Source organism: Melanotaenia boesemani, chromosome 23, assembly GCF_017639745.1.
Source record: "Melanotaenia boesemani isolate fMelBoe1 chromosome 23, fMelBoe1.pri, whole genome shotgun sequence".
Taxonomy (NCBI): domain Eukaryota; kingdom Metazoa; phylum Chordata; class Actinopteri; order Atheriniformes; family Melanotaeniidae; genus Melanotaenia; species Melanotaenia boesemani.
This window is the reverse complement of record NC_055704.1, coordinates 1,213,246-1,240,389: the sequence shown is the minus strand read 5'-3', so window position 1 is coordinate 1,240,389 and position 27,144 is coordinate 1,213,246. Positions and strand designations below refer to the sequence as shown.

Below are 27,144 nucleotides of genomic sequence, written 5' to 3'. Positions count from 1 at the left end.
TCAATAACTGGACCAGTGGATCAGAGATGACAATCCATCCTGCCTTGTATCAATGCTTCAGGTTAGTGCTGCTGCTGGTTTCATGGGGTGGGTTAAATTGTCTTTACTGCAGAACTATGTCTCATGAGTAATTATTTATTCATTTATTTGCATGATAAAACAATGGATAGATGTTTCCAGGGTAATAAGAGTGAGACATGTCAACAGGGGGCATTTAACATGGTCTTTAACAGAGAAATGTTTTTGAGATTTGGTTCTAAATCCAATTTGTTGTAGGATAAATGCTATCATGACAATCTCACTATCAGATGATAATTGCAAAACCACCGTCATGTCAATAAATATGGGCTGCTGATGGTTAATTACCATTTCCAAAGGTCAGTTCACATGACTTTATTAACCCTTAAAACTCTGCTAACTCTCCAGCACTGCTAAGGGCTAACATCTCAGGAGCGGTGGTGTGTATCCCTGTGGGGTAAATGTGATGGATAGCTACCCTTTAGATGATCTACAGAAGTTTTCCAGGCATTTTTATCCCATCCAGGAGGTTTACAATCCAGCCACTAAATGTAGTTTTATTCAGAGACTCTATCTGGTAAATCCACCATGATCCATGATAACAGCATTATTTATCACATTTTTATCATAAAAACATCACCATCACTACTATGTTGCTAAGAGACCTCTATTTAGACCTGGACATGATGATGAAGCCACTTCCTGTCAGACTTTCCACCAATCAGAGAGCTTAGATTTACGGTAACGTCCAATCAGGAGCAGCCAAAGATCAACCAGTGAGCAGAAAGTTCTATGTGTGTGTGAAAAGAAGAAAAATAATGCTCCTCTATGGCTGGAATAAAGTCAAGAAGATGTTTCTGATGCACGGTGGCTCCACAAAACAGCTGAGCTGGAGTTGGTTTAGTGAGGATAGCAGGTAAATAGTAGCAGGAATAACTGGAAATGAGGAAAAAGTGGAAACATGGAAATAGTTTCTGTTGTGTGTTTGTTTCAATAACAATATTTTTTCTCCTGAAAGCCAAGACTTGAGAGAACGATGAGATGAGAAAAGGTTTGGTCACTGTTGATCTGTGTGTTATTTCTACAAAGTTCTGTTAGTAATAAATTCTGCTTTCTTCTTCTGGTCGGCCTTTATGCTGCTACATCTATTCATACATTCATTTTACATCATTTTACCTCCCAGTCTGACAACTGCTACACACTGGTTTATACTGGGATTAAAAGCTGTTGCAGACTGGTTTATACTGGGATTAAAAGCTGTTGCAGACTGGTTTATACTGGGATTAAAAGCTGTTACAGACTGGTTTATACTGGGATTAAAAGCTGCTACAGGCTGGTTTATACTGGGATTAAAAGCTGTTACAGACTGGTTTATACTGGGATTAAAAGCTGTTACAGACTGGTTTATACTGGGATTAAAAGCTGTTACACACTGGTTTATACTGGGATTAAAAGCTGTTACAGACTGGTTTATACTGGGATTAAAAGCTGTTACAGACTGGTTTATACTGGGATTAAAAGCTGCTACAGACTGGTTTATACTGGGATTAAAAGCTGTTACACACTGGTTTATACTGGGATTAAAAGCTGTTACACACTGGTTTATACTGGGATTAAAAGCTGTTGCAGACTGGTTTATACTGGGATTAAAAGCTGTTGCAGACTGGTTTATACTGGGATTAAAAGCTGTTACAGACTGGTTTATACTGGGATTAAAAGCTGCTACAGGCTGGTTTATACTGGGATTAAAAGCTGTTACAGACTGGTTTATACTGGGATTAAAAGCTGTTACAGACTGGTTTATACTGGGATTAAAAGCTGTTACACACTGGTTTATACTGGGATTAAAAGCTGTTACAGACTGGTTTATACTGGGATTAAAAGCTGTTACAGACTGGTTTATACTGGGATTAAAAGCTGCTACAGACTGGTTTATACTGGGATTAAAAGCTGTTACACACTGGTTTATACTGGGATTAAAAGCTGTTACACACTGGTTTATACTGGGATTAAAAGCTGTTACAGACTGGTTTATACTGGGATTAAAAGCTGTTACACACTGGTTTATACTGGGATTAAAAGCTGTTACACACTGGTTTATCCTGGGATTAAAAGCTGTTACAGACTGGTTTATACTGGGATTAAAAACTGCTACAGACTGGTTTATACTGGGATTAAAAGCTGCCACAGACTGGTTTATACTGGGATTAAAAGCTGCCACAGACTGGTTTATACTGGGATTAAAAGCTGCCACAGACTGGTTTATACTGGGATTAATAGCTGCTACAGACTGGTTTATACTGGGATTAAAAGCTGCCACAGACTGGTTTATACTGGGATTAAAAGCTGCCACAGACTGGTTTATACTGGGATTAATAGCTGCTACAGACTGGTTTATACTGGGATTAAAAGCTGCTACAGACTGGTTTATACTGGGATTAAAAGCTGCTACAGACTGGTTTATACTGGGATTTAAAAGCTGTTACAGACTGGTTTATACTGGGATTAAAAACTGCTACAGACTGGTTTATACTGGGATTAAAAGCTGTTACAGACTGGTTTATACTGGGATTAAAAACCGCTACAGACTGGTTTATACTGGCATTAATAGCTGCTACAGACTGGTTTATACTGGGATTAAAAGCTGCTACAGACTGGTTTATACTGGGATTAAAAGCTGCTACAGACTGGTTTATACTGGGATTAAAAGCTGCTGCAGACTGGTTTATACTGGGATTAAAAGCTGCCACAGACTGGTTTATACTGGGATTAAAAGCTCCAGCTGCTACAGACTGGTTTATACTGGGATTAAAAGCTGCTACAGACTGGTTTATACTGGGATTAAAAGCTGCTACAGACTGGTTTATACTGGGATTAAAAGCTGCTACAGACTGGTTTATACTGGGATTAAAAGCTGCTACAGACTGGTTTATACTGGGATTAAAAGCTGCTACAGACTGGTTTATACTGGGATTAAAAGCTCCAGCTGCTACAGACTGGTTTATACTGGGATTAAAAGCTCCAGCTGCTACAGACTGGTTTATACTGGGATTAAAAGCTTCAGCTGCTACAGACTGGTTTATACTGGGATTAAAAGCTCCAGCTGCTACAGACTGGTTTATACTGGGATTAAAAGCTCCAGCTGCTACAGACTGGTTTATACTGGGATTAAAAGCTTCAGCTGCTACAGACTGGTTTATACTGGGATTAAAAGCTTCAGCTGCTACAGACTGGTTTATACTGGGATTAAAAGCTTCAGCCTCTACAGACTGGTTCATACTAAACTAAACAGGTGGATAAAAAGCAGCTAAGACTGTTTGGGAGGTTTAAGGGTTCAGAGTTGAGACATTCTGGCCATGGACAGTCACGGTCTCTGTGGTTCGGGACCAGATACAGTGATGTTCCATGTTCATTACTGAGGAATATAGACAAAAAGCAAAGAAACAGAGATGATTCCCTTTGGACTGAAGCTTTACAGTAATAATCAACTTGCCGGTGTTGTGGTCACGTGGTTGAATAAAACTCATTTCTGCTAATCTGGTTAGTCTGAAACACATAAAAGCAACAAGCAGTATAAATGCTAACTACATCTGTCTCTGCTGGATATTCTGGGTTGCTAATGATTCTAACTTGTAGGTCCCATTAATGCAAGAAAACACACCCACATCAGTGATGACTGCTTCATCCCTTTCCACCATATCAGAGCATGTCTGAGATGATTTACTGTTAGTCAGTGTGTGTTTGTGGGTGATGCTCGTCATGTCAGTCAGCAGGCCCTTCACCCGGTGTAAATATAGAAACAAGCTGATTTCTACCCCAATTATCATTACCATAATTGTCTGCTGCTTAGCATAATTCCCTGAAATCACCATCCCATGATATGAGTCATGCAGAAATGATTTCTGATGCTCTAAAACCATTGCTGTCAGCTATGCAACATGGTGTGTGACGGAGCTGCAGTAATATGGTGAGGGAGGAAGACAGAAGACCAACAAATCTCCTACAAATATGTGATGAAGAAACCACCAAGCAGAAGCTCAGTGACTCTTGGACATTAGAAAAAACTGAATGGGTTTTTTTTTTTTTACTTAGTAATATACAGCTAACACTCAATTATTGGTCTGGAAGTTTTTCAAAATCAGGACCACCTTCTAGTACCGGGTCGGACCTCCTTTATAATCCTGGTGTGATAGATGAAGCAGGTGGAGGAAACCTTCCTCAGAGGTTTTCTCCATATTGACATGACAGCATCACATAGTTGCTGCAGGTTTGTCGGCTGCATCCATGATGAGAATCTCCCGTTCCACCACATCCCAAAGCTGCTCTACTGGACTGAGATCTGGTGGCTGTGGAGGCCGTTGGAGTCCAGTGAACTCATCGTCATGTTCTAGAAAGCAGGTGGAGATGATCTGAGCTTTGTGACATGGTGCATTATCCTGCTGGAAGTAGCATCAGAAGATGCTCCACTGTGGTCATAAAGGGATGGACATGGTCAGCAACAATACTCAGCCTGGAGGGGAAGGAGATGCTGTTGATCCAAGGCAGGATGGATCCATGTTTTCATGATGTTTCCAGCAGATTCTGAGCCGAGCATCTGAATGTGGAGCTGAAATGGAGACTCATCAGACCAGCAACGTTTCTCCATCTTCTATTGTCCAGTGTTGGTGAGTGTGTGTGAATTGTAGCCTCAGTTTCCTGTTCTTAGCTGACAGTGTCTTCTGCTGCATCCTGGTCCAAACAACTGAAAAAACTAGAGATGATTGTGAGTGGAAATCCCAGTAAATACTCAGACCAACAAACATGCCACGTTCAAAGTCTCTTAAATCTCCTTTCTTCCTCATTCTGATGCTCAGTTTGAACTTCACCATGTCTACATGACCACATGCTGCTGTGTGATTGGCTGGTTAGATATTTTTGTTAACAGGAAGTAGAACATGAAGTGGAGGGTGTATCCAGTGTAACATTCTTTCTGTGATTGTTCTAAATATTTTCTGATTGGCTTCATTTCAAGAGTTCCAGGAACTCATGATAGTAATTATTCATTAACACAGGTGACTCCAGTGCTAGCTCAGGTACATGAACAAGCTCAGCTCAGTTCACTGTACAGCAGCTCATTTCTGAGAGCCCACATCAGCTGACTGATCAGCTGACTGATCCCCTTCTGTACATTCATCTGGTCAGTCTCATATAGTGTCAGCCTGTGTTTGATGTTGTATCTGGAAGCTTTCCAGCAATCTCCTGCTGCTTTTTCCTGAACTCTGTGTGCTGCCTCTGGTGCTCCATGTCTGCACTGAGGGACAACCATGACACCAACAGTGAAACTACTGCTATAATTATAATTGTAGTGGTAATAATTAAAGTGGTGCTGACTAAAATATGGCACCACAGCAGCTGCCCATACCTTCATACAAAAGAAACACATAATGAGAAGAACTAAATGAAGAAACTCTGGACGAACATCTGAGGTGTGTGTTGGGTCAGCAGGCAGCATTAAACCAGTTTGAACATTAGAGTCCTGCTCTAATTCCACCCACACCGCCTTGCATGGATGAAGTCAGAATGACAACCTGGTCTTGTGGAATTGAGCTCAGGCGAGCCTGACGATTTCTGCTGCTCCCATTACGAAGATTTAAGGAAACATTGGGCTGACGCTGACACCGCTTCAAGCACTCAGACATGAACATGATACTCATTTGTTTCTGTCAGTCATATAAGTCGCAGCAACCAGCAGCAGGATCTGCACCAAACCTCTTTCTTTTACATCAGAGCAGCATGATAACCGCCCTGCCAGCACGTTGTCGTCTCCAGACGCCGGAAGCAGCGAGGTGCAGACATTTCTGGCTCTGGTGGGTCGGACCAGTAACACAACATAACCAATAGATAATAAAACTCCACAATTTACCGACTGTTTTAGTCTTAAGAAGTACAAGTACATTACCAGGATGTTTACATTTAATAATCTATCTGTAGAAAATATTATGAACAACCTGAAATTTCTGGAGAAAAATAAGTGAATTTAAAAAATGTTTTATTAAATATGAAGCAATATTTATATAATTTATTTTGACCAATTCAATGCATATTTTAGGTATTTGAAATATGTTCAGGCTCTGCGATGGACTGGTGACCTGTTCAGGTGTGCCTGCCTCTCACCTGCTGGGTTAGGCTACAGCTGCCCCGCGACCCTTAATGGACAAAGCGGTGCAGATAATAATGTATATAAATACATAAACTCTTCCCTCATCCAACCTCCCATCTCTCCTGAGTAGGCTGGGTGTTTGTTCAACTCCAGCTCGGGTCCTCTACCAGAGTCCTGGGAGCTTGAGGGTCGTATGCAGTATCTCAGCTGTTCCTAGGACTGCACTCTTCTGGATGGAGATGTCTGATCTTTCTCCAGGTATCTGGTGGAGCCACTTCTCCAGGGTGGGTGACAGGGCCCCCAGTGCTCTGATGACCACTGGTACTACTGTTGCCTTCACCTTCCAGGCTTTCTCCAGCTCTTCCTTGAGTCCTTGGTATTTCTCTTGGTTCTCGTGTTCCTACTTCCTGATATTTCCATCGTTAGACATGGCTACAGGGCTGTCAAAAGTAACGTGTTAACGGCAGTAACTAATTTATGAAATTGTGTAATATTTTAACGCGTTTAATACATGGGTGGCATGACAAGCCCCATACATCAGTCATTTCTGTTATGATGGTGGGACGTGGAGAGGCGAGATGGAAAAGATGAGCCATTACTGGACAGACAGAAACTGCTAAATACATGACCTCCACCTTGGCAGACGTAAGGAACTGAACTTTGGTGCATTTGAATCTCTTTTTTGACATTTGCCATTGGTTGTGATTTTGTTTTTGATGTCTCTGATGTGATGTAATGTCTGTCCTCTGTTTGTGCTCTGGCTGAAAACCAATCTCCCTCTGGGGACAACAAAGGATTTCATTGATTGATTGATTGATTGATTGAGAAGCATGAACCTGCACAACACTCTCTAGAATAATCTTACCTGTAAAGTGTTGATGTCATAAATGAAAAATATTTCAGGTTAAGGACGTCTGTGTTACAGGAGCTACTGACATCCAGCTCCTTCACTTGACTTTATTAAATACAGCTTTATTAAATACTAGCTTTTCCAGTCAGCTTGACCCCTCAAAGCACTACATGTCACATTAACCTATAACCCGACAGACAAATCAGGAGGCAAAGCAGGTTCAGCGTCTTGCCCAAGGAAGCCTGGAATTGATCGGTAGGCTTTCCTCCTGAGCTACAGCCACTCTGACTTTGACATTTGTATTGACGAAGTTTCCTCATGGTGAAACGCTCGTGGCAGACTGGTTGGAGATTATAGAAAGGCAACAGGAAGTCCAAGCACTGGTTCCCACCAGGGTCTGCAGAACAGCATCTCTGAACACACAACACATCCAGGCTGGAAGCAGATGGGCTCCAGCAGCAGAAGACCACACTGGGTCCCACATCCTTTCGTGGGGCGGGTCATCAAACTAACACTTTTGGAACTCAGAACAAAGAGTCTGTCTGTCTTCAACTTCGCCAGGAGTTGTACCTGAATCTACCTCAGAAATGGCTCCTCTCTCTCAGAGGTCCTAGAGACATGGATTTCTTAGGACACTTCGTCTGAACACAAAAGAGAGAGAGAGAGATGATGCTGGAGAACTAAGTTTGCCATGATGGAAGAACATCATCAGATACTAAAGTTTTGGGCCTGCATTCAAGATGCAAGATTGATTTAGTTTTTGGACTGATTAACTCTGTTTAGTTCATTCCTTTTTCAGCTGATACTTCTCCTACTTTTAGTTATGTTTTTATCCTTTCGATTTTTAATATTGATCCTAGATTTTAATCTTTAATTTGGATAACTTTTTATCGCAGGCTAAAAAAACGCTTCAGAACCAGTTCTACAGAGTTTCTTTTTGGACTGATCCAAAGCTGGACTTTTTATCCTCACTGACACCAGCCGAGCCGCGGGAGAGTCCGCATCAGCAGAGCTGCCTGATCCAAACCTTCGGACCACTTCTGGTCTTCTTGGGAGTCGTTCGGGATCCAAACCACCTGTGCCAACTTCCTAATGTGCCCGGGAGAGTCACCACAACGGTCGTAAGTCGGCTCGATCTAAACTGAACTGGACGAGTCCTGCTCGGATAAATTCTCTGCTTGCCTGCCCAAGGAATGGTTGGTGTGCGGTCCAGATTTGGCCTTAGTGAAGTAGTTCTATACCTTAACTCCAGCTTTAAACAAATGAGATTCAGTTTTCCCTCTTTTCCTTTTAGGATTCAGAGACAACCCCCCCCCAAAATGTCTTAAACATTAGTTGAATTAACACCACCAGTTAATTAACTTTTGTTTCATTTCTTGCATACACTTCATTCATTTTGACACATTACATAATCTTGAAAGAAGATTCTGGTTTGAACACCATATTCTGCATTTCACAATGTTTGTTCATTTTCCCATGAAGTCCTTTGTAAATATTTCCTTTTCATTTATGCATGATTAGACTAGTAATAAATATTTCAAATTTATCCTAAACTGGTCTGGTTATTGTGAACTCCTCCTTTGAGTCATGTTTTGGGACCCTTTGAATTAAGAATTCAAGTTATTAGCTTCCTGAGACTGATTAATTGATAACTGATTGATTTGACTAGCTTGAAACCTGCAGCAACTATGTGATGTTGTCATGTCAATATTGAGCAAAATCTCTGAAGAAGGTTTCATCCTGCTTCAATCTATCACACCAGGAATTCAAAAGGTCCGACCCGGTACTAGAAGCTGGTCCTGACGGAGAGGGCGACCCATATTATGATGATGATAATAATAATAATAATAATAATAATGATAATAATATTATTATTAATAATAATATTAATATTTTTTTTTATTGAAGCAGCAAACACTGGACATCTGCTATGTGAGAGGCTTGAAAGCAGCACAGTTACAGGCAGAAAACTGCCTTTAATTCATGAAATGAAATTTAATTTGCTGTGATATTGCATCAGATTCCACGTAAAGGGAGCAGCAACATTAAATATATGTTTCCCAGACTAGTTTGCCTCCTGGGAACAGAGAATTAGAATAAATCCTTAAAATAAACACAATAATCTCCCAAATGTTTGTGAAAAATATAGGTCAGTAAAAACAGACTCTGGGCAGTCAAATAAAAATATAGCTGTAAGTTGGAGGGTTGTTGATGATTCAACAATTGCTGATCTCTTATTGATTTTGCATTAGATGCAGAATCTAATGACATCGTAACAGAGGTAAGGTTATCACCTATGTCACTTAAAAAAAAAGAACATTAAGCATCAGTGTGACCTCCTGCAACAAGGATGAATGTGTTTTCTAGGCTCTGTGAAGACACATGCAGCACTTTATGCATCTGAGAATGAACCAAAGGAGGGATGAGTTGCTGTTTTTTTTTTTTTTTTGACATCTGTTACAGCTTTTTTTAATTTGGCAGATAATAAACTGACCTACGGTTTGTCCCAGTATAAACCAGTCTGTAGCAGCTGGAGCTTTCAATCCCAGTATAAACCAGTCTGTAGCAGCTGGAGCTTTTAATCCCAGTATAAACCAGTCTGTAGCAGCTGGAGCTTTTAATCTCAGTATAAACCAGTCTGTAGCAGCTGGAGCTTTAGATCCCAGTATAAACCAGTCTGTAGCACCTGGAGCTTTTAATCCCAGTATAAACCAGTCTGTAGCAGCTGGAGCTGTTAATCCCAGTATAAACCAGTCTGTAGCAGCTGGAGCTGTTAATCCCAGTATAAACCAGTCTGTAGCAGCTGGAGCTTTAGATCCCAGTATAAACCAGTCTGTAGCACCTGGAGCTTTTAATCCCAGTATAAACCAGTCTGTAGCAGCTGGAGCTGTTAATCCCAGTATAAACCAGTCTGTAGCAGCTGGAGCTGTTAATCCCAGTATAAACCAGTCTGTAGCAGCTGGAGCTTTTAATCTCAGTATAAACCAGTCTGTAGCAGCTGGAGCTTTAGATCCCAGTATAAACCAGTCTGTAGCACCTGGAGCTTTTAATCCCAGTATAAACCAGTCTGTAGCTGCTGGAGCTTTTAATCCCAGTATAAACCAGTCTGTAGCAGCTGGAGCTTTTAATCCCAGTATAAACCAGTCTGTAGCAGCTGGAGCTTTCAATCCCAGTATAAACCAGTCTGTAGCAGCTGGAGCTTTTAATCCCAGTATAAACCAGTCTGTAGCAGCTGGAGCTTTTAATCTCAGTATAAACCAGTCTGTAACAGCTGGAGCTTTTAATCCCAGTATAAACCAGTCTGTAGCAGCTGGAGCTTTTAATCCCAGTATAAACCAGTCTGTAGCAGCTGGAGCTTTCAATCCCAGTATAAACCAGTCTGTAGCAGCTGGAGCTTTTAATCCCAGTATAAACCAGTCTGTAGCAGCTGGAGCTTTTAATCCCAGTATAAACCAGTCTGTAGCAGCTGGAGCTCTCAATCCCAGTATAAACCAGTCTGTAGCGGCTGAAGCTTTTAATCCCAGTATAAACCAGTCTGTAGCAGCTGGAGCTTTTAATCCCAGTATAAACCAGTCTGTAGCAGCTGGAGCTTTTAATCCCAGTATAAACCAGTCTGTAGCAGCTGGAGCTTTCAATCCCAGTATAAACCAGTCTGTAGCAGCTGGAGCTTTCAATCCCAGTATAAACCAGTCTGTAGCAGCTGGAGCTTTTAATCCCAGTATAAACCAGTCTGTAGCAGCTGGAGCTTTTAATCCCAGTATAAACCAGTCTGTAGCAGCTGGAGTTTTTAATCCCTGTGTAAACCAGTCTGTAGCAGCTGGAGGTTTTATTCCCAGTATAAACCAGTCTGTAACAGCTGGAGGTTTTATTCCCAGTATAAACCAGTCTGTAGCAGCTGGAGTTTTTAATCCCAGTATAAACCAGTCTGTAGCAGCTGAAGCTTTTATTCCCAGTATAAACCAGTCTGTAGCAGCTGGAGCTTTTAATCCCAGTATAAACCAGTCTGTAGCAGCTGGAGCTTTTAATCCCAGTATAAACCAGTCTGTAGCAGCTGGAGTTTTTAATCCCAGTATAAACCAGTCTGTAACAGCTGGAGCTTTTATTCCCAGTATAAACCAGTCTGTAGCAGCTGGAGTTTTTAATCCCAGTATAAACCAGTCTGTAGCAGCTGAAGCTTTTATTCCCAGTATAAACCAGTCTGTAGCAGCTGGAGCTTTTAATCCCAGTATAAACCAGTCTGTAGCAGCTGGAGCTTTTAATTCCAGTATAAACCAGTCTGTAACAGCTGGAGTTTTTAATCCCTGTGTAAACCAGTCTGTAGCAGCTGGAGGTTTTATTCCCAGTATAAACCAGTCTGTAGCAGCTGAAGCTTTTATTCCCAGTATAAACCAGTCTGTAGCAGCTGGAGTTTTTATTCCCAGTATAAACCAGTCTGTAGCAGCTGGAGTTTTTAATCCCAGTATAAACCAGTCTGTAACAGCTGGAGTTTTTAATCCCAGTATAAACCAGTCTGTAACAGCTGGAGCTTTTAATCCCAGTATAAACCAGTCTGTAACAGCTGGAGCGTTTAATCCCAGTACAAACCAGTCTGTAACAGCTGGAGCTTTAAATCCAAGTATGAACCAGTCTGTAGCAGCTGGAGCTTTTAATCCCAGTATAAACCAGTCTGTAACAGCTGGAGCTTTTAATCCCAGTATAAACCAGTCTGTAACAGCTGGAGCTTTTAATCCCAGTATAAACCAGTCTGTAACAGCTGGAGCTTTTAATCCCAGTATGAACCAGTCTCTAGCAACTGGAGCTTTAATCCCAGTATAAACCAGTCTGCAGCACCTTTTAATCCCAGTATAAACCAGTCTGTAGCAGCTGGAGCTTTTAATCTCAGTATAAACCAGTCTGTAGCAGCTGGAGCTTTTAATCTCAGTATAAACCAGTCTGTAACAGCTGGAGCTTTTAATCCCAGTATAAACCAGTCTGTAGCAGCTGGAGCTTTTAATCCCAGTATAAACCAGTCTGCAGCACCTTTTAATCCCAGTTTAAACCAGTCTGTAGCAGCTGGAGTTTTTAATCCCAGTATAAACCAGTCTGTAGCAGCTGGAGCTTTTAATCTCAGTATAAACCAGTCTGTAACAGCTGGAGCTTTTAATCCCAGTATAAACCAGTCTGTAACAGCTGGAGCTTTTAATCCCAGTATAAACCAGTCTGTAACAGCTGGAGCTTTTAATCCCAGTATAAACCAGTCTGTAACAGCTGGAGCTTTTAATCCCAGTATGAAACAGTCTGTAGCAACTGGAGCTTTAATCCCAGTATAAATCAGTCTGCAGCACCTTTTAATCCCAGTATAAACCAGTCTGTAGCAGCTGGAGCTTTTAATCTCAGTATAAACCAGTCTGTAGCAGCTGGAGCTTTTAATCCCAGTATAAACCAGTCTGTAACAGCTGGAGCTTTTAATCCCAGTATAAACCAGTCTGTAGCAGCTGGAGCTTTTAATCCCAGTATAAACCAGTCTGCAGCACCTTTTAATCCCAGTATAAACCAGTCTGTAGCAGCTGGAGCTTTTAATCTCAGTATAAACCAGTCTGTAACAGCTGGAGCTTTTAATCCCAGTATAAACCAGTCTGTAGCAGCTGGAGCTTTTAATCCCAGTATAAACCAGTCTGCAGCACCTTTTAATCCCAGTATAAACCAGTCTGTAGCAGCTGGAGTTTTTAATCCCAGTATAAACCAGTCTGTAGCAGCTGGAGCTTTTAATCTCAGTATAAACCAGTCTGTAGCAGCTGGAGTTTTTAATCCCAGTATAAACCAGTCAATAACAGCTGGAGCTTTTAATCCCAGTATAAACCAGTCTGTAACAGCTGAAGCTTTTAATCCCAGTATAAACCAGTCTGTGGCAGCTGGAGCTTTTAATCCCAGTATAAACCAGTCTGTAACAGCTGAAGCTTTTAATCCCAGTATAAACCAGTCTGTAGCAGCTGGAGTTTTTAATCCCAGTATAAACCAGTCTGTAGCAGCTGGAGCTTTTAATCCCACTATAAACCAGTCTGTAGCAGCTGGAGTTTTTAATCCCAGTATAAACCAGTCTGTAGCAGCTGGAGTTTTTAATCCCAGTATAAACCAGTCTGTAGCAGCTGGAGTTTTTAATCCCAGTATAAACCAGTCTGTAGCAGCTGGAGTTTTTAATCCCAGTATAAACCAGTCTGTAGCAGCTGGAGCTTTTAATCCCACTATAAACCAGTCTGTAGCAGCTGGAGTTTTTAATCCCAGTATAAACCAGTCTGTGGCAACTGGAGCTTTTAATCCCAGTATAAACCAGTCAGTAACAGCTGAAGATTTTAATCCCAGTATAAACCAGTCTGTAGCAGCTGGAGCTTTTAATCCCAGTATAAACCAGTCTGTAGCAGCTGGAACTTTTAATCCCAGTATAAACCAGTCTGTAGCAGCTTTTAATCCCAGTATAAACCAGTCTGTAACAGCTTTTAATCCCAGTATAAACCAGTCTGTAACAGCTTTTAATCCCAGTATAAACCAGTGTGTAACAGCTTTTAATCCCAGTATAAACCAGTCTGTAACAGCTTTTAATCCCAGTATAAACCAGTCTGTAACAGCTTTTAATCCCAGTATAAACCAGCCTGTAGCAGCTTTTAATCCCAGTATAAACCAGTCTGTAACAGCTTTTAATCCCAGTATAAACCAGTCTGCAACAGCTTTTAATCCCAGTATAAACCAGTCTGCAACAGCTTTTAATCCCAGTATAAACCAGTGTGTAGCAGTTGTCAGACTGGGAGGTAAAATGATGTAAAATGAATGTATGAATAGATGTAGCAGCATAAAGGCCGACCAGAAGAAGAAAGCAGAATTTATTACTAACAGAACTTTGTAGAAATAACACACAGATCAACAGTGACCAAACCTTTTCTCATCTCATCGTTCTCTCAAGTCTTGGCTTTCAGGAGAAAAAATATTGTTATTGAAACAAACACACAACAGAAACTATTTCCATGTTTCCACTTTTTACAGGTCCCAATCCGCGTACTTCTATACTTCAAACACTACCTTTAGGTGCTTAGTGTGCTGACACAGAACCACTGAAAGTACCCGGGTGCTGCCCTAAACTCGGCCAACAATCTAGTGCGAAACGATGGACACTACACGCACTAAACAGACGCCATCTTGCTGACGTAGCGGAAGGGGAGGGACTTTCAACCAGTTTTTCAGAGCTGGCAGCCACCCACTCAGCGGTACCGACTCAGGCGGAGGTTATTTTCTACTGTTGTAAGTATGAAGATATTTGATCATAATTCTAATATAAACGGCAGCATGCTTCTTATCTCTTCTATCCCTGATGACAGTTGTGGATCTGATCATTTGTTGGAGGCTGCAGTAGAGTTAGCAACGTAAATGTTAGCAGTTTTATAGCCGATTTCGTGGATGTAGATGGGCTATAAGTGTTAAAAATGATTAATGCTATAGGTTCCGTAAGTTTATTCATGATGGCTGAACCTCCAGATGAAGCACTGCGGGGTCTCTGGCGTAAACGAAATGGTCCTTAATCTGAAAACTGATTAGGAAACACCGCTGGTTAGAGAACCGGCCCGTTTCCATGGTAACGCTGACTAAGCCGTAGCTGATTGTACATCACTTTAAATAAGAGTCTGCAAAGTACCCATAAAGTACATAATAATGTTTGCTTTTATATAAACTGCCATTGTGTGTTCACCGTAGGTCACTGTGGCATCAAACCACCGAGCCAGCAGTGGCACTGAGGCATTTACCACCTGCGGGCCAGGACGCTGCTGTGGAGAAGAGGAGGCGGCAAGAGAGAAATGTTTTAATAAAAATTTTAAATAAAATGTTTTCTGCGTCCCTGTTTTAGCGTCTTCATTACTGCATTTCATATTTTAAATGATGATTTCTAGTAAAATCGGTTTCCTGGTGCCAGACGTGAAGGTATCAGTGTAAACACCAAAGAAAACACGTGTATAATGTAACGTACTTTAATTCAGTTAAGATATCTTTGCTTATTTAAAAGCTGTTTTATTAGTGTTTTACACTTTATACTGACAGGTATGGGGGAGACATGCAAAGACACATGAACGTGTGCTGATGGTTTCTATTGTTATCTACTGAGATAGATTAATACAGTGGAGGCCACGGTTCTTTGTTTCACTAATGAGGCCTTTTAAAGGCATTTAATAGCATAAAAGTATGATGACATGCAAACACACGTATGTTAACGTGATTTTGGATTTTGGACGAACTTAAAAAAAGTATATTAATGAAGCGGCGCTGTTATTAGGCAGCATGAAGGAGGGTAAAATAAATAAACATACCTTCTATTTCATGTGCAGCCAGAGGTGCGACAAGGTTTACAGGTGGAGTTAAGTAAGGAGTAAAAGTAAAATCAAGAGTTGGAAATTCATTCTGTAAATTAATGCAGCACATCACTACCGGTCTGGGGCGCCGAAAAGGGGGGTAAAGGGGAAGGATTCATGGGGCCCATGAGTGACAGGGGGCCCAGAAGGGCCCTCAATGCAACTGTAATACTGACAAAATTATCTGATACCTAATGATAAACTTACAATCATGCAAACAATTTAGTCACAATGCAGCGGTCTCACTAAGTTTTTTTGTTTTGAAACATTTCTGAACACCCACCCCCCTCTATATTTCCCCTAAATGGCTCAGTCCACCTGCTCCTTCAGCTGCGAAGCAGCAACAGACAGACAGCGAGTGGATGCGAAGACGGCAGCGTGCCTCAAAAGTTAGGAAGCTTAAAACGAAAGGAAAAAAAGCTGGAGAGAGAACAGAGGGGGGGACAGTACGTCACCCAGTTCTTTCAGAGGCGAGGTGGTCGGTCAGCTCGTCTGATGGAAAGTTGTGGAACATCAGCTTGTTGTCTCTTCTAAACTTTGTCCATATAAGCTAGCTCACTTTGCTCCATATTAGCTCATATTCCTGAATAAAACTCTGGATTTTATTCATTTCACAATTTTAGACAAATAATTAATGCAGACAAACAATTAGCAAGCAGCTCTGCTAGAAAAAATAAAAAAAATAAAAAATAAAATCACGCATGTTCCGAACAGAAACAAGAGCAGCTGAAGCAGATGCTGCCAGACATTCCCTGCCCACCTGAACACGCCCCCCACCCATCCCGAACACGCCCCCACCCCTCCCCACCTGAACATGTCCAGGTGGCCCTGAGGAAGGACGTGAGCAGCTGAGTGTTGAATTCATTCATTATTGTTAAGAGAAAAAAGAAAAGTATAATAGAAAAATAGTTCAGAATTAATAATAATATTTTTTTAGATCGATTTGAATGGTTTAGAAAATGCTCAGCTATCACTGTAATATTAGGTCAGGTCAGTAGTTTGGACTCATCCTCCTGCTTTGCAGCAGGAACAGAGACATTTCTAGTGCAGCAGATTGGGTGACTGTTTCAATCCAACCAGAGAAATATTTACATTTTCTACATATCAGAAGATTAACCAGCAACAAGCATATAGATCATATATGTTCCCACTAATCTAAAGCTTCATCGGTGAGTCTACAGATGTGGAGATAAATTAGACTTCATGTTGCTACATGAGGAGACGATGACGTGGAGGATTGGTAGTCAAATCAATTTCCCTTCACATTGTTGGTGAAACCACTGAAAGCACCTTTAAAACAAAATAGTGGGAGGCCACCAGAAATAAGGATTGTGATGCTGTTACACATGACATTACATGATTGGAGATACTATATAATTTTGTATGCCATGTACACTACAGAGCAGGTCCAGCATCATCTTCAAGTTTGTCAGAGAGGAGAGTGGAAATGGAGGAAGACATCGAAGAGGGTCCAGATTCAGATGATGAGGATGAACCACGAGAGAATGTAGGAAGACTCAGAGAGACAACAGAGCGGGAGAACATTGAAAATAAAGCTGAAGATGTTGAAAGTGATTCAGATGAGGGAGATGGACTAAATATGACCACAAAGAGACTTAAAAACATGACAGAGTTTGAGGACATGGAAAATCAAGCTGGTGTTGAGGTAGCAGTAGCCTAACTGTCATGTTTTTCTTTTAACAAATATAGGTATGATGGTCAAAATATCATTAAAATAGCTCATTTTATGTATTACAATACCAAAATTTTCAGGGGGGGGGCACTTCAGTTTCTTTTCATGGGGCCCAAAATCACTAGCAGCACCCCTGCTACTGGTAAGTGCCTGTTTCAGCTCACACTCACAAAAAGATATTTAATTAAACTGAACAAAATGCAGCATTTTAGCCTGTACACACCTGATCCCGAAGCCCTGACAATAAAACCCAAACAGGTAGAACACCATGGACTGAGTTCATGGTTCATACATGGTTCATATTCATGGCGCCTTCTGCCATAAATAGAAACTTTCCCCATGCTCACAGAAGGCCGACAGAAGAGGATGTGGTCGGCAGCTTTCCTTCTGCCCATCACCATCAGCTGACAACCACTCAGACTCCGACAGTTTCAGGTCAGAGCATGTTTGGTCTTGGCTCAGTGGCCAGAACACAGGACATTGAAAAAATGTCCACATGAGCGACGCATGAAAGAAAGGCAGCCTAACGGTAAGCCAAATGGATCCATCCACGTCCAGGACGATTCATTTTAGAACTATGCACATAGACATGAACAGGAATAATTTTTTTTATTTCCTCCTTTTAATCTTTGCAGCAAAAAGAGGTTTTAAAAACAGTGGGGTTCAAATGAGGCAAGGTTTCCTGCTTTTTAAGCCTTTAGCTTCAAACACAACTTTATCAGTCAGACGTGATTACAGACTTACGGAGGGAGTGCCATTCATCCTGCCTTATTGTCTTGGTGATGTTGTAGGAGAGGTTTTTGGGTATTGTAGCCGAGGAGTAGTGGTACTTGATGTAGGAGCACCTTGCAATGGAACCTGCAGAAGAAAACAAACACAGACATCAGATCCACTCAGGACTGAGCTGAGGCTCCACACATGAGGCTGATTATCAGATGGGAAGGAAGCAAGGAGAATCATTCACACAGCTGTGGAAATAAAGTAAAGCAGCTGCAGCTGCTTATTCAGGACGAAATCAGCATGTATCCATAAGTCTGCTGTCATTTCTACCATGTTTGCAGAATTCTTTCAGTTTCAGTCCCACAGGAGGACACTGTCTGGTTTAAACTATCTCCTGAAGATGTACACTAACACCTGCGTTCCCATTACAGTTTTTCACAAAATAAAAGCAGTATTTCTAAACTTCAACAAAGTGCGGTTAGCAGGCATTTCCACTGAACGCTATTTAGCGTACTAGCCGTAATTCTAGTAAAATCTCGTCCCGCGAGACTCCGCTTTGAGGAGGAAAGAGATTTCTGATTCTTTGTAAAACTCTGCATTTTGCTGTTGTTCGCTTTATTTTTTTAAATTATTTGTAAAAAGATTTCCGTCTCCTCCCCCCGCGCCATCTTTACTGGAAATTAACTGGTCATGTGACCCCCTACGTGACATCCGGGGATGTGTAAATGCAAAAAAGTCTTGCTATCACACTTTTGTGATATACTTTTATATCCACACATCTGGAAAAACCACCTCAGAAGAGCGTAAAAACATTTTGCGATATTTGACAGATTTTTTTAAATGTCGGTGTTTTCATTACTGTTTCTTATTACGATATTTAGGTGTTGGGGTACAGACAATTCTGAGGTGGAGATTTCTGGCTCATCGTTGACATATACCAGTTGGTCTTTTATGCTAATTATGTAACATTTTATCTAGATTATGTTTATTGTTAAACTGAGCACAAGAAAAAGAATAAAAGGTATAAAAGAAGTATAAATTATGAGGTAAAGAGTTGGAATGAAGTTGAGTATCAATATGTGACCATTTAACTTCTCATGCTTTCTAGACGGTGGAACTACTCGGGTCAGTTAGACCTGGGAGGACAGCAGGTGGGACTATGTGCTGCAATTATAATCATAGAAAATGGTTTCAAAACAATATCCTGACAATATCTGTGGCATATGCCTGTCTGTCATATAGCATCAACATATGCTTCTGATCATAACTGTGTGCCAGTTCCCCTTCAGGGAAATCTATTTAGATTAAATATAAACAGCTGATAATTCATGCTGTTCACTGCCCAACAACAAAGAATGTAGCATGGATTTATTTACTCCTGAGCATCTGAAATATGCAAGTCTGAGGCTTGCTTCTCTCTTAGCTGTCATTTCTACTGGTTTTATGATCCATAGCATGCTACCGGACTCGATAATGTCCATCTTGCTTGGCCATTAATAAAGGATAAAACTGGAAAAGTTAGTTGTCTGGATTATTATAGACCAGGGGTGCCCAAGTTCGGTCCTCAAGATCTACCATCCTGCAACTTTTAGATGCAACCCTTCTCCACACACTTGGATCAGATGTCATCTGCATGTCATTCAGCTCTGCAGAGGCCTGCTAACGAGCCAGTCATTTGATTCAGGTGTGTTGGAGAAGGGTTGCATCTAAAAGTTGCAGGATGGTAGATCTCGAGGACCGGACTTGGGCACCCCTGTTATAGACCTATAGCCTTAAGAGTGTCTTATTCAAGGCTATTAAAAGAATCCTGCTTGGCAGAGTAAGTGATTATATTATTATATTCCCTTGATTATAAGTTTCGTTTTAAACCAAAGCATAGCACTGACATGAGTGTATGCTCTTAAATCTCTGCAAGGCACATGGGGCGGGGGGGATGCAGCAGCTTCTCAGCATATGTACAGAATATGTTGTGCAATATGATATAAAGTTTAATGCCAGCAAGAGTGCTGTGTTAATATGTAGACCTAAACAAGATATATAGCTTAATTTTCCAGTGTTTAAACTCTCTAATACAGAACTTGAAATTAGTCAAAAGATAAAAATACCTTGGTCTTTTTTTTAAAGATGATATGAGGGATTGATATATTATAATGTTGTAAGTTTTATGAACAGGCAAACACTGATTCACGTAGTTTTTGCTCTACTGAAGTTAAAGTGTCCTTGTTTAAACGTACACCGCTACACACACCCATCACTTCTCATCTTATAAAAGTCTTCCATGCGGAAGTTACAAGCTGCAGACAACGATGCTATGAGAATAGTACTTAAAGTGTAGCTCCACCCCCTACTTTCTGCGTAACTCCACCCACTGCTGAATTTGAAAAATGCCTGAAACTGCAGGGGTTGGGGTGGGAGGTGTGGGGTGATCAGGGGGCGGAGAGTGGGCGGGTCGGGACACACAGGCAGAAATGATTGACAGCTCAGCTCCCAGTCAAGATGCAAAGCGAGATTCACAAAGCAGCTACGCCACAAAGCATCTTTGAGGTGGAAGACTTTCCCTCCTGAATCTCCTCTGCTACACATGAACCAGGTGGTCCTGAACATATCAGTGTGAGGCGTTAGCGCTGTTAGCTTCCTGTCAGCAGCTCCAGCAGCTCTGGAAAGCTGTGGAGACTCGTGGCAGGTTGTGGCAGCTGCTGGAAGTTGCTGCTGCTACGATTTGAGCTGCTGTCTGTCACCAGATGACGATCAGCAGTTAAAGAATAAAGTCCGGTGTTACTTTTACACCCTTAGAAGCACAAATCCGTCCCAATGCAGGAATATTTCATCAGAAACTCTGTGAAAGAACAGAAGTCTGAAACTAGCAGATCTACACCAGATAAGTTCACATCCCGTCATATGTGTTGGTTGGCGTGGTTTTCTACGCCTTGCAGGCATAGAAAACCTCTATCTATCTATCTATCTATCTATCTATCTATCTATCTATCTATCTATCTATCTATCTATCTATCTATCTATCTATCTGTCTATCTATCTATCTATCTATCTATCTATCTATCTATCTATCTATCTATCTATCTATCTATCTATCTATCTATCTATCTATCTATCTATCTATCTGTCTTTTTCAACTTTATGTTTGGTAAGAAAACTTTTTTAATTCATGACATATGTGCACGTTATCGCAGGCTTTGGACACACATACATAGTTTACATAGTAAACTATGTATGTTTTAGAGGCGTCCATCTTTAACACTGATTCAAATGGATGGCTCACTAGCAGGCTTGCAAAGAACTTGACAAGCAGTTCAGTTAATCTGAATCAGGTGTGCTGGAGTTGGAAAGAACTAAAACATGCAGGGCAGTGGTCCCTGAGGACCAGGACTGAGAAACACTGATGTAATCAAACTATACGTGAAGATACACTTTGTGTGATCTGGACCGGGTCAACATTCTGGAGAAAATATGAACATTTTAATCTCTGGTTACTTGTTATCTACTAGGTTTTTATTACATATATATATATATATATATATATATATGTATATATATATATATATATTTCTTTTTTTTTTCTCTCTCGTTTTTCGTCTTTGGATTCTGGGAAAGAAAAATTGGTTCTGTCTTTCAGTTTTTTTCGATTTTGGTATAAATGAAAAAATGAATTGCCTGAATATACACAGACCGTCTGCAGCAGCTCGAGACTCGGACTGAGAATATTGGTTTTTCATAGTCACGTTCAGACACAATCGCACATCACCGTCTCTAAAATGGATCTACTCCCTTTAAGAGAGAGACAGGAAGCTGTCTGCTCTCTTATTGGACAGTGATTAGTCATCATCCAATCAGACAAATATAAAAAGACAGGGACAAAATGTGCAACCTCGGAGTCTCCAACGCAGTTTTGTGCTTCGCATCTGTGGACAGGATGTTTGCAAAATAACTTTTTTTTACAGCCATGCAGATTCTTTTTGCACATTCGCAAACTTGAACTTTTCGGGCAGATTTTGTTGCAGGATGACAAAACTTGATTTACAAACACAAACTGAAATTATTTGCAAACATTTGCATACAGCTGCATCATCTTCGTGACTTTATATTGAGCCATAGACTTGATGTTTCCTGAGGACAGTTTCAAATGAAACACAGTCTACTAGGCCGGCTGAGGGGAACTCAGAGCACCAGGCGTCCTACAGTTGACTACATGCCCATCATGCTGAAAAGATTTCTGACCAGCCAAGAGGAGGATTTTATAAATACTGATCAGCTGAATTTACGGATCTATGATTTAGAAAAGATTATTGATAGCTTGTATGGAACATTTTTGTGTAATAATTCAATACAGCCGGTGGTTCAGCTTGTACAGATGACAGAGAATTAAAGGTGATGGCCAAAGGTGTGCAGAAATGGTTCTTCAAGGTCCCACAAATGATGCTCCAAACAACCTGGGTGAGAACATTGTTTTCATCCGATCTGTTCATGCAGATTCCCTGTTTGTTTGTATTCACTGTAAAAATCTGCATCAGTTCATCATTACAGGCAACCACTTCCACATTTAATGGATAAGCTGTAAATAATCACATAAATATATATATATGAGCATCACATGACAGCCAGCAGCATATTTTTATTCTATTACATCTCTAGAATAGAATAGAATAGAATAGAATAGAATAGAATAGAATAGAATAGAATAGAATAGATGTATTGTTAAATCAAAAGTGAAACTAAGGGATAAATTGGTAACAATCAGTCTTATGGATCTGTTTATTACAGTGAATTCTGGGATTTCATAGAGTAGAGCAGTCTTGTCAGTAATCCTGAATACTTTGTTTCTCTTCCAGCATCCAGACTTTAATCAACAGTTCAAGTTTTTCTTTTGCTTATTTTCAAAGATTTCTGCACAGTTCAATAGATTCCTGCTGGTTTGGTTTTGTATTCATCATTGCTGTAGAGAATTAAAACATGAATTACATGTGGCTGGATTGTAAACCTCCTGGATGGGATATAAATGCCGTAGATCAGCTAAAGGTTGGCTAACCGTCACAGTTTACCCCACAGAGCTACACACTACCGCTCCTGGTGGTAGAAGAGATGGACCTTGGGGAGATCTCTGGAGGTTTAAAGGTTAAACAGCCTAAAGCAGTATTATTTTATCCTGGTCTTCAGAACTCACTGCCATTCACGTTTTACATGTTTTAGATGTTTCCATACTTTATAGCAACACCACATAAACTTCTGACCTTGAAGCTCTGTCCTTCTGTCTCGTCTTGACATTTGTTATGTACCATCATTGTTTTCTTCGCACACATCCATCCAACCCGATCCATCAGCACTGGTTAGCCTGCTGATGAGAACGGCGCTCTCATTTTGACTTTAGTGTCATTCATTTCATCTACTTTTCCTTCATCTAGCATCTGGGCTTGTTGGCTATCCCACTAAGCCAGACAATGCAAGTCTGTCCAGAATCAGTCTGAATAAATGAGGCTGAGCTGCACACCGACTGGAAGCTTCGTTGGTAGAGGGAGCTGGTTTGAGTCTGAAAGGACAATGATCAACTAAAATCACAAGTTCAGCTGCTCTTTCAGCTGGAATCTACCAGCAGGTTTTAAGGCTAACAGAGAGTCACGCACCAACCCTCAAACCCCTCCACCCCCGTACTGCATACGCCCATTTTTCACACACTGGTTAGCCACGCTATAACGCTGCCTCTCTAGAACAAATATGTTTGTTTCCACCTTCTGACATAATTTCGAAACAGTTATATTTGATTCATTTCTTGTTTTTAATTTATACAACACTTGATTGAATGTGTAAGAGCAACCCAAAGTGCTTCACAGAGATAAAAGAGCATGAAAGGACAATCATCTAAGCAACTGAAATAAAACAATAATGAAAAATAACTGATGCTAAAAGTTGCAAATAACAAAAAGATAATCATATAGACGGTGATGAAAGCAAAAAGACAGGCATTCACCATGGCTTCCATGGTAAGAAGCATGACTTGCTACCAATCAGAACTGGAGTCTGACCGGGATCAGATACCTGTTGTCTCTGTGGCCTCCTCCAAACTGAATGAATACAGCCCCCCCCCCACCCGAAAAAAAAACAACTGATGCACACGAAATCTCTCTAAGCTCTACTTGCTCTTTTAATTCATGTCTAAACACCAACTTTTTGTTAAATAAATGAATCTACAGATTGTTAAATTAAACCAGGATGTACATTTGCACCCACAGGTTTGTGAACTTATGATTTATGGGGAGAATGGCACAATGTAATGCTCTAATTGTGCATGAAGAGATGCCAAATGAGGAATAATCTGATGCCATCGTGTGTGAAACATTCAATATCCTTCTGCATCAATCACTATCTGCTCGTTTTGGTGTGAAGCTGCCCTGCACAGCAACCCTCAGCTTTCCTGACTTACCACTCTCTCTGCTGCTCATTTCCATGGACAGCACCGGAGGAAGCCCAAACCTGCGGCATGTCTTTGCTCAGGTGAACGTTTTACGTTCCATGTCATGCCCCATCATTAAACCACCCTCTCTCCTACGCTGGGCAGGGCATGCTGCCTCCTATTCTCTCAAATGGATTTCTAACCCAGTCATTTTAGCTAAATTGCCCTGCAGCCTTCCACAAACATCTCAGAGCCAGACACCATTTCCTCTCCATTACTGATTCTGACTGGAAGTTATTGCACTGGAAGAGTGGAGCTGCAGCATTCTGCATGTCTTCCCATGTGAGCTCTTATTATGGTCTGTGGTTTGGGGTTTCATGTTCTCTGATTTTACCTTGACTTAGTCTGCGTGACTCAAACCAAACCAAATGAAGTGAAAAATGCTTCATTAATCCCGGCGGTAAATTAAAGAAACAGAGTTTATATTGAAAAAGTGTCTGCTATAAGTCCAGTCGCTTGACCTGGTTGCTCCTGCAGAGGTTTTTATTAACGGTTGTACTTTACATAGCTGGTTCTTACTTTCAGCTTTTCATTGTTTTATCCTCTTTTCATCTTCCTCTCCTGAAGGACCAAGTACGACTGCAGACCTGGTGATTGTGTAATTGCTGGACTGAACTGGTTTCCAGTGTTGTGATTGTTACTGCAGTTTGTCTTGTACATAGTTAGTTACCAGCATTGCAGGTAACAGTCCGTTGCTGCTGTGATAAGCAGGAGACCATAAATGTTTTTGCTAGTTGTCCAGTCTGGCTCTGGCGCACTGAGGGTTATGTTTTTGTTTGAAAGCGAGGGGGCCACAGCCTCTCCTGCCATCTTTCGTGTTACACCATGACTTTTTCTTTAAAGCCAAGCTAAAACTCCAGGCTATGCTAAACTCCTGGCCTATCAGGCCTGACCACCCATGAGCCAGAACACGACTCTATAATATCACAAGTGTGAACGAATTATACAACAAAGGTATATTTCAGTATTTGGTGCCCAATACCACTTTACAAGATTTCACCTTTTCCATTTATTCCAGATTCAAGACTTTGCAAAGACATCATTTTCTCACTTTCTGAATTCTATAAATGTATTAAACCCTAATCCATGGAGAAACCAAATTCTGTGGGATTTCAGATTATCTGAGGAAATTGTCTTAGAAAAGCTAATTAAAATGACCTTGCTTACTGGAACTTCTGAGCAAACATTTGCAGTCATGTGTCTTTCAGGCTGTAGAGCTGTGAAGTATTTCCTGCCTGTCATATGAGCTGCTCTGGTTCCAGTAACTGCTGTAGCTGAGGGACACGCTAATCAGCCAGTTTTCCTTCACTCAGATGTCCAACATGTCCGCTTCTTCCTTCCACAACTGACAATCATTCTCAAACACATGAGAAGGTGTGTTGATCAATGTTGATGCTCATGTACTTGTTGCCATGTGTGATTACGCTAGTAAGTCCACAGTTTTTTTTTTTTTTTTTTTTTTTTTTGGCTAAACATTTCAAATAAACTTACCATCTACTTCCTTAGCTCCTCCTACTTGTTAACACATACATCTAACCAGCCAATCACACGGCATGTGGTCATGTAGACATGGTGAAGTTCAAACTGAGCATCAGAATGAGGAAGAAAGAGGATTTAAGAGACTTTGAATGTGGAATGGTTGTTAGTTTGAGTATTTACTGGGATTTCCACCCACAACCATTTCTAGGGTTTCAGAGAATGGTCTGAAGAAGAGAAAATATCCAGTTGCTGATGTCAGAGGCAGAATGGGCAGACTGGTTGGAGATGATAGAAAGGCAACAGGAAGTCCAATCAGCACTAGTTCCCACCAAGGTCTGCAGAGCAGCATCTCTGAACACACAACACGTCCAGCCTGGAAGCAGATGGGCTCCAGCAGCAGAAGACACACCGGGTGTCTCCTGTTAGCTAAGAACAGGAAACTGAGGCTACAATTCACACACACTCACCAACACTGGACAATAGAAGATGGAGAAACGTTGCTGGTCTGATGAGTCTCCATTTCAGCTCCACATTTAGATGCTCGGCTCAGAATCTGCTGGAAACATCATGAAAACATGGATCCATCCTGCCTTGGATCAACGCTTCAGGCTGCTGCTGGTGTACAAATCTGCAGCATCTCTTGGCTGCTATCATGTCAATATGGAGCAAAATCTCCGGAACGATAAAATATTTTGACATAGAAGCTTTAAAACTCACATTCATTCAGCCTCATTAACGCAGCTCCCACATTTCAGCCTGGCAGAGCTCAAGAACAGAAGGAAACATGGAGCTTTTTAAAATCTAGCTGTATAAAACACGATGTGTCTCATCATACTCTGATTCCACTTCAGCCATATCAAGTTGAGTCAACAAATTCTGAAATAATAAATCATATGTTCATTGGGAAACTCTGTACTTCTAATGGGGAAGATGGCCGGCAGAAACCTGAACTAGCTGTGCTGACCTGTTTCATTCCTGCCCGTGGCTCATAGACTGGACAGGTCCTACCAGATGGGAGGTCCTGCCACAGTTCAAGCCCTGTATGGCCTCATTTTTCACTTGACCTACTTCATCTCTCCCTCCATGCCTCCTCCCTGTTCACACAAGCAGTCCCATGAGATTAGACTGGAAAGCAGCAGAGCCACGCTGATGTGCTGTCCCAGCTGGGAGGATGCAGAGGGGCAGACGGAGGTTGGAGGCTTTAGCAGGGTCATACTACAGCCTGACCACCCTGCATTCACCAACACCAGCTGTCGGAGTTCTCCCTTGCTGTGGATTTACAGCGCTGTTAACTGGCTAGTTATTGATGTGTTTCCGGATGTTACATCAAACTAGTGCTGCCGACCTCCAAAGGTCAGATGCACCCAACAGATTGTGTGAAATCTGAAAAAGTCAAAGTGACTAAATGATCATGTC

The 27,144-nt window shown here is 41.2% G+C and overlaps 1 protein-coding gene across 1 annotated transcript in view; it reads right to left on the bottom strand.

The window, feature by feature from the left end:
- tmem178b (transmembrane protein 178B) overlaps window positions 1-27,144 on the bottom strand; it is a 151,485-nt gene that overhangs the window by 72,032 nt on the left and 52,309 nt on the right. Inside the window, exon 3 of the mRNA XM_041976886.1 lies at window positions 17,814-17,927. Within this exon, the coding sequence (XP_041832820.1) occupies window positions 17,814-17,927 (114 nt within the window). The remainder of the gene's footprint in view (window positions 1-17,813; window positions 17,928-27,144) is intronic.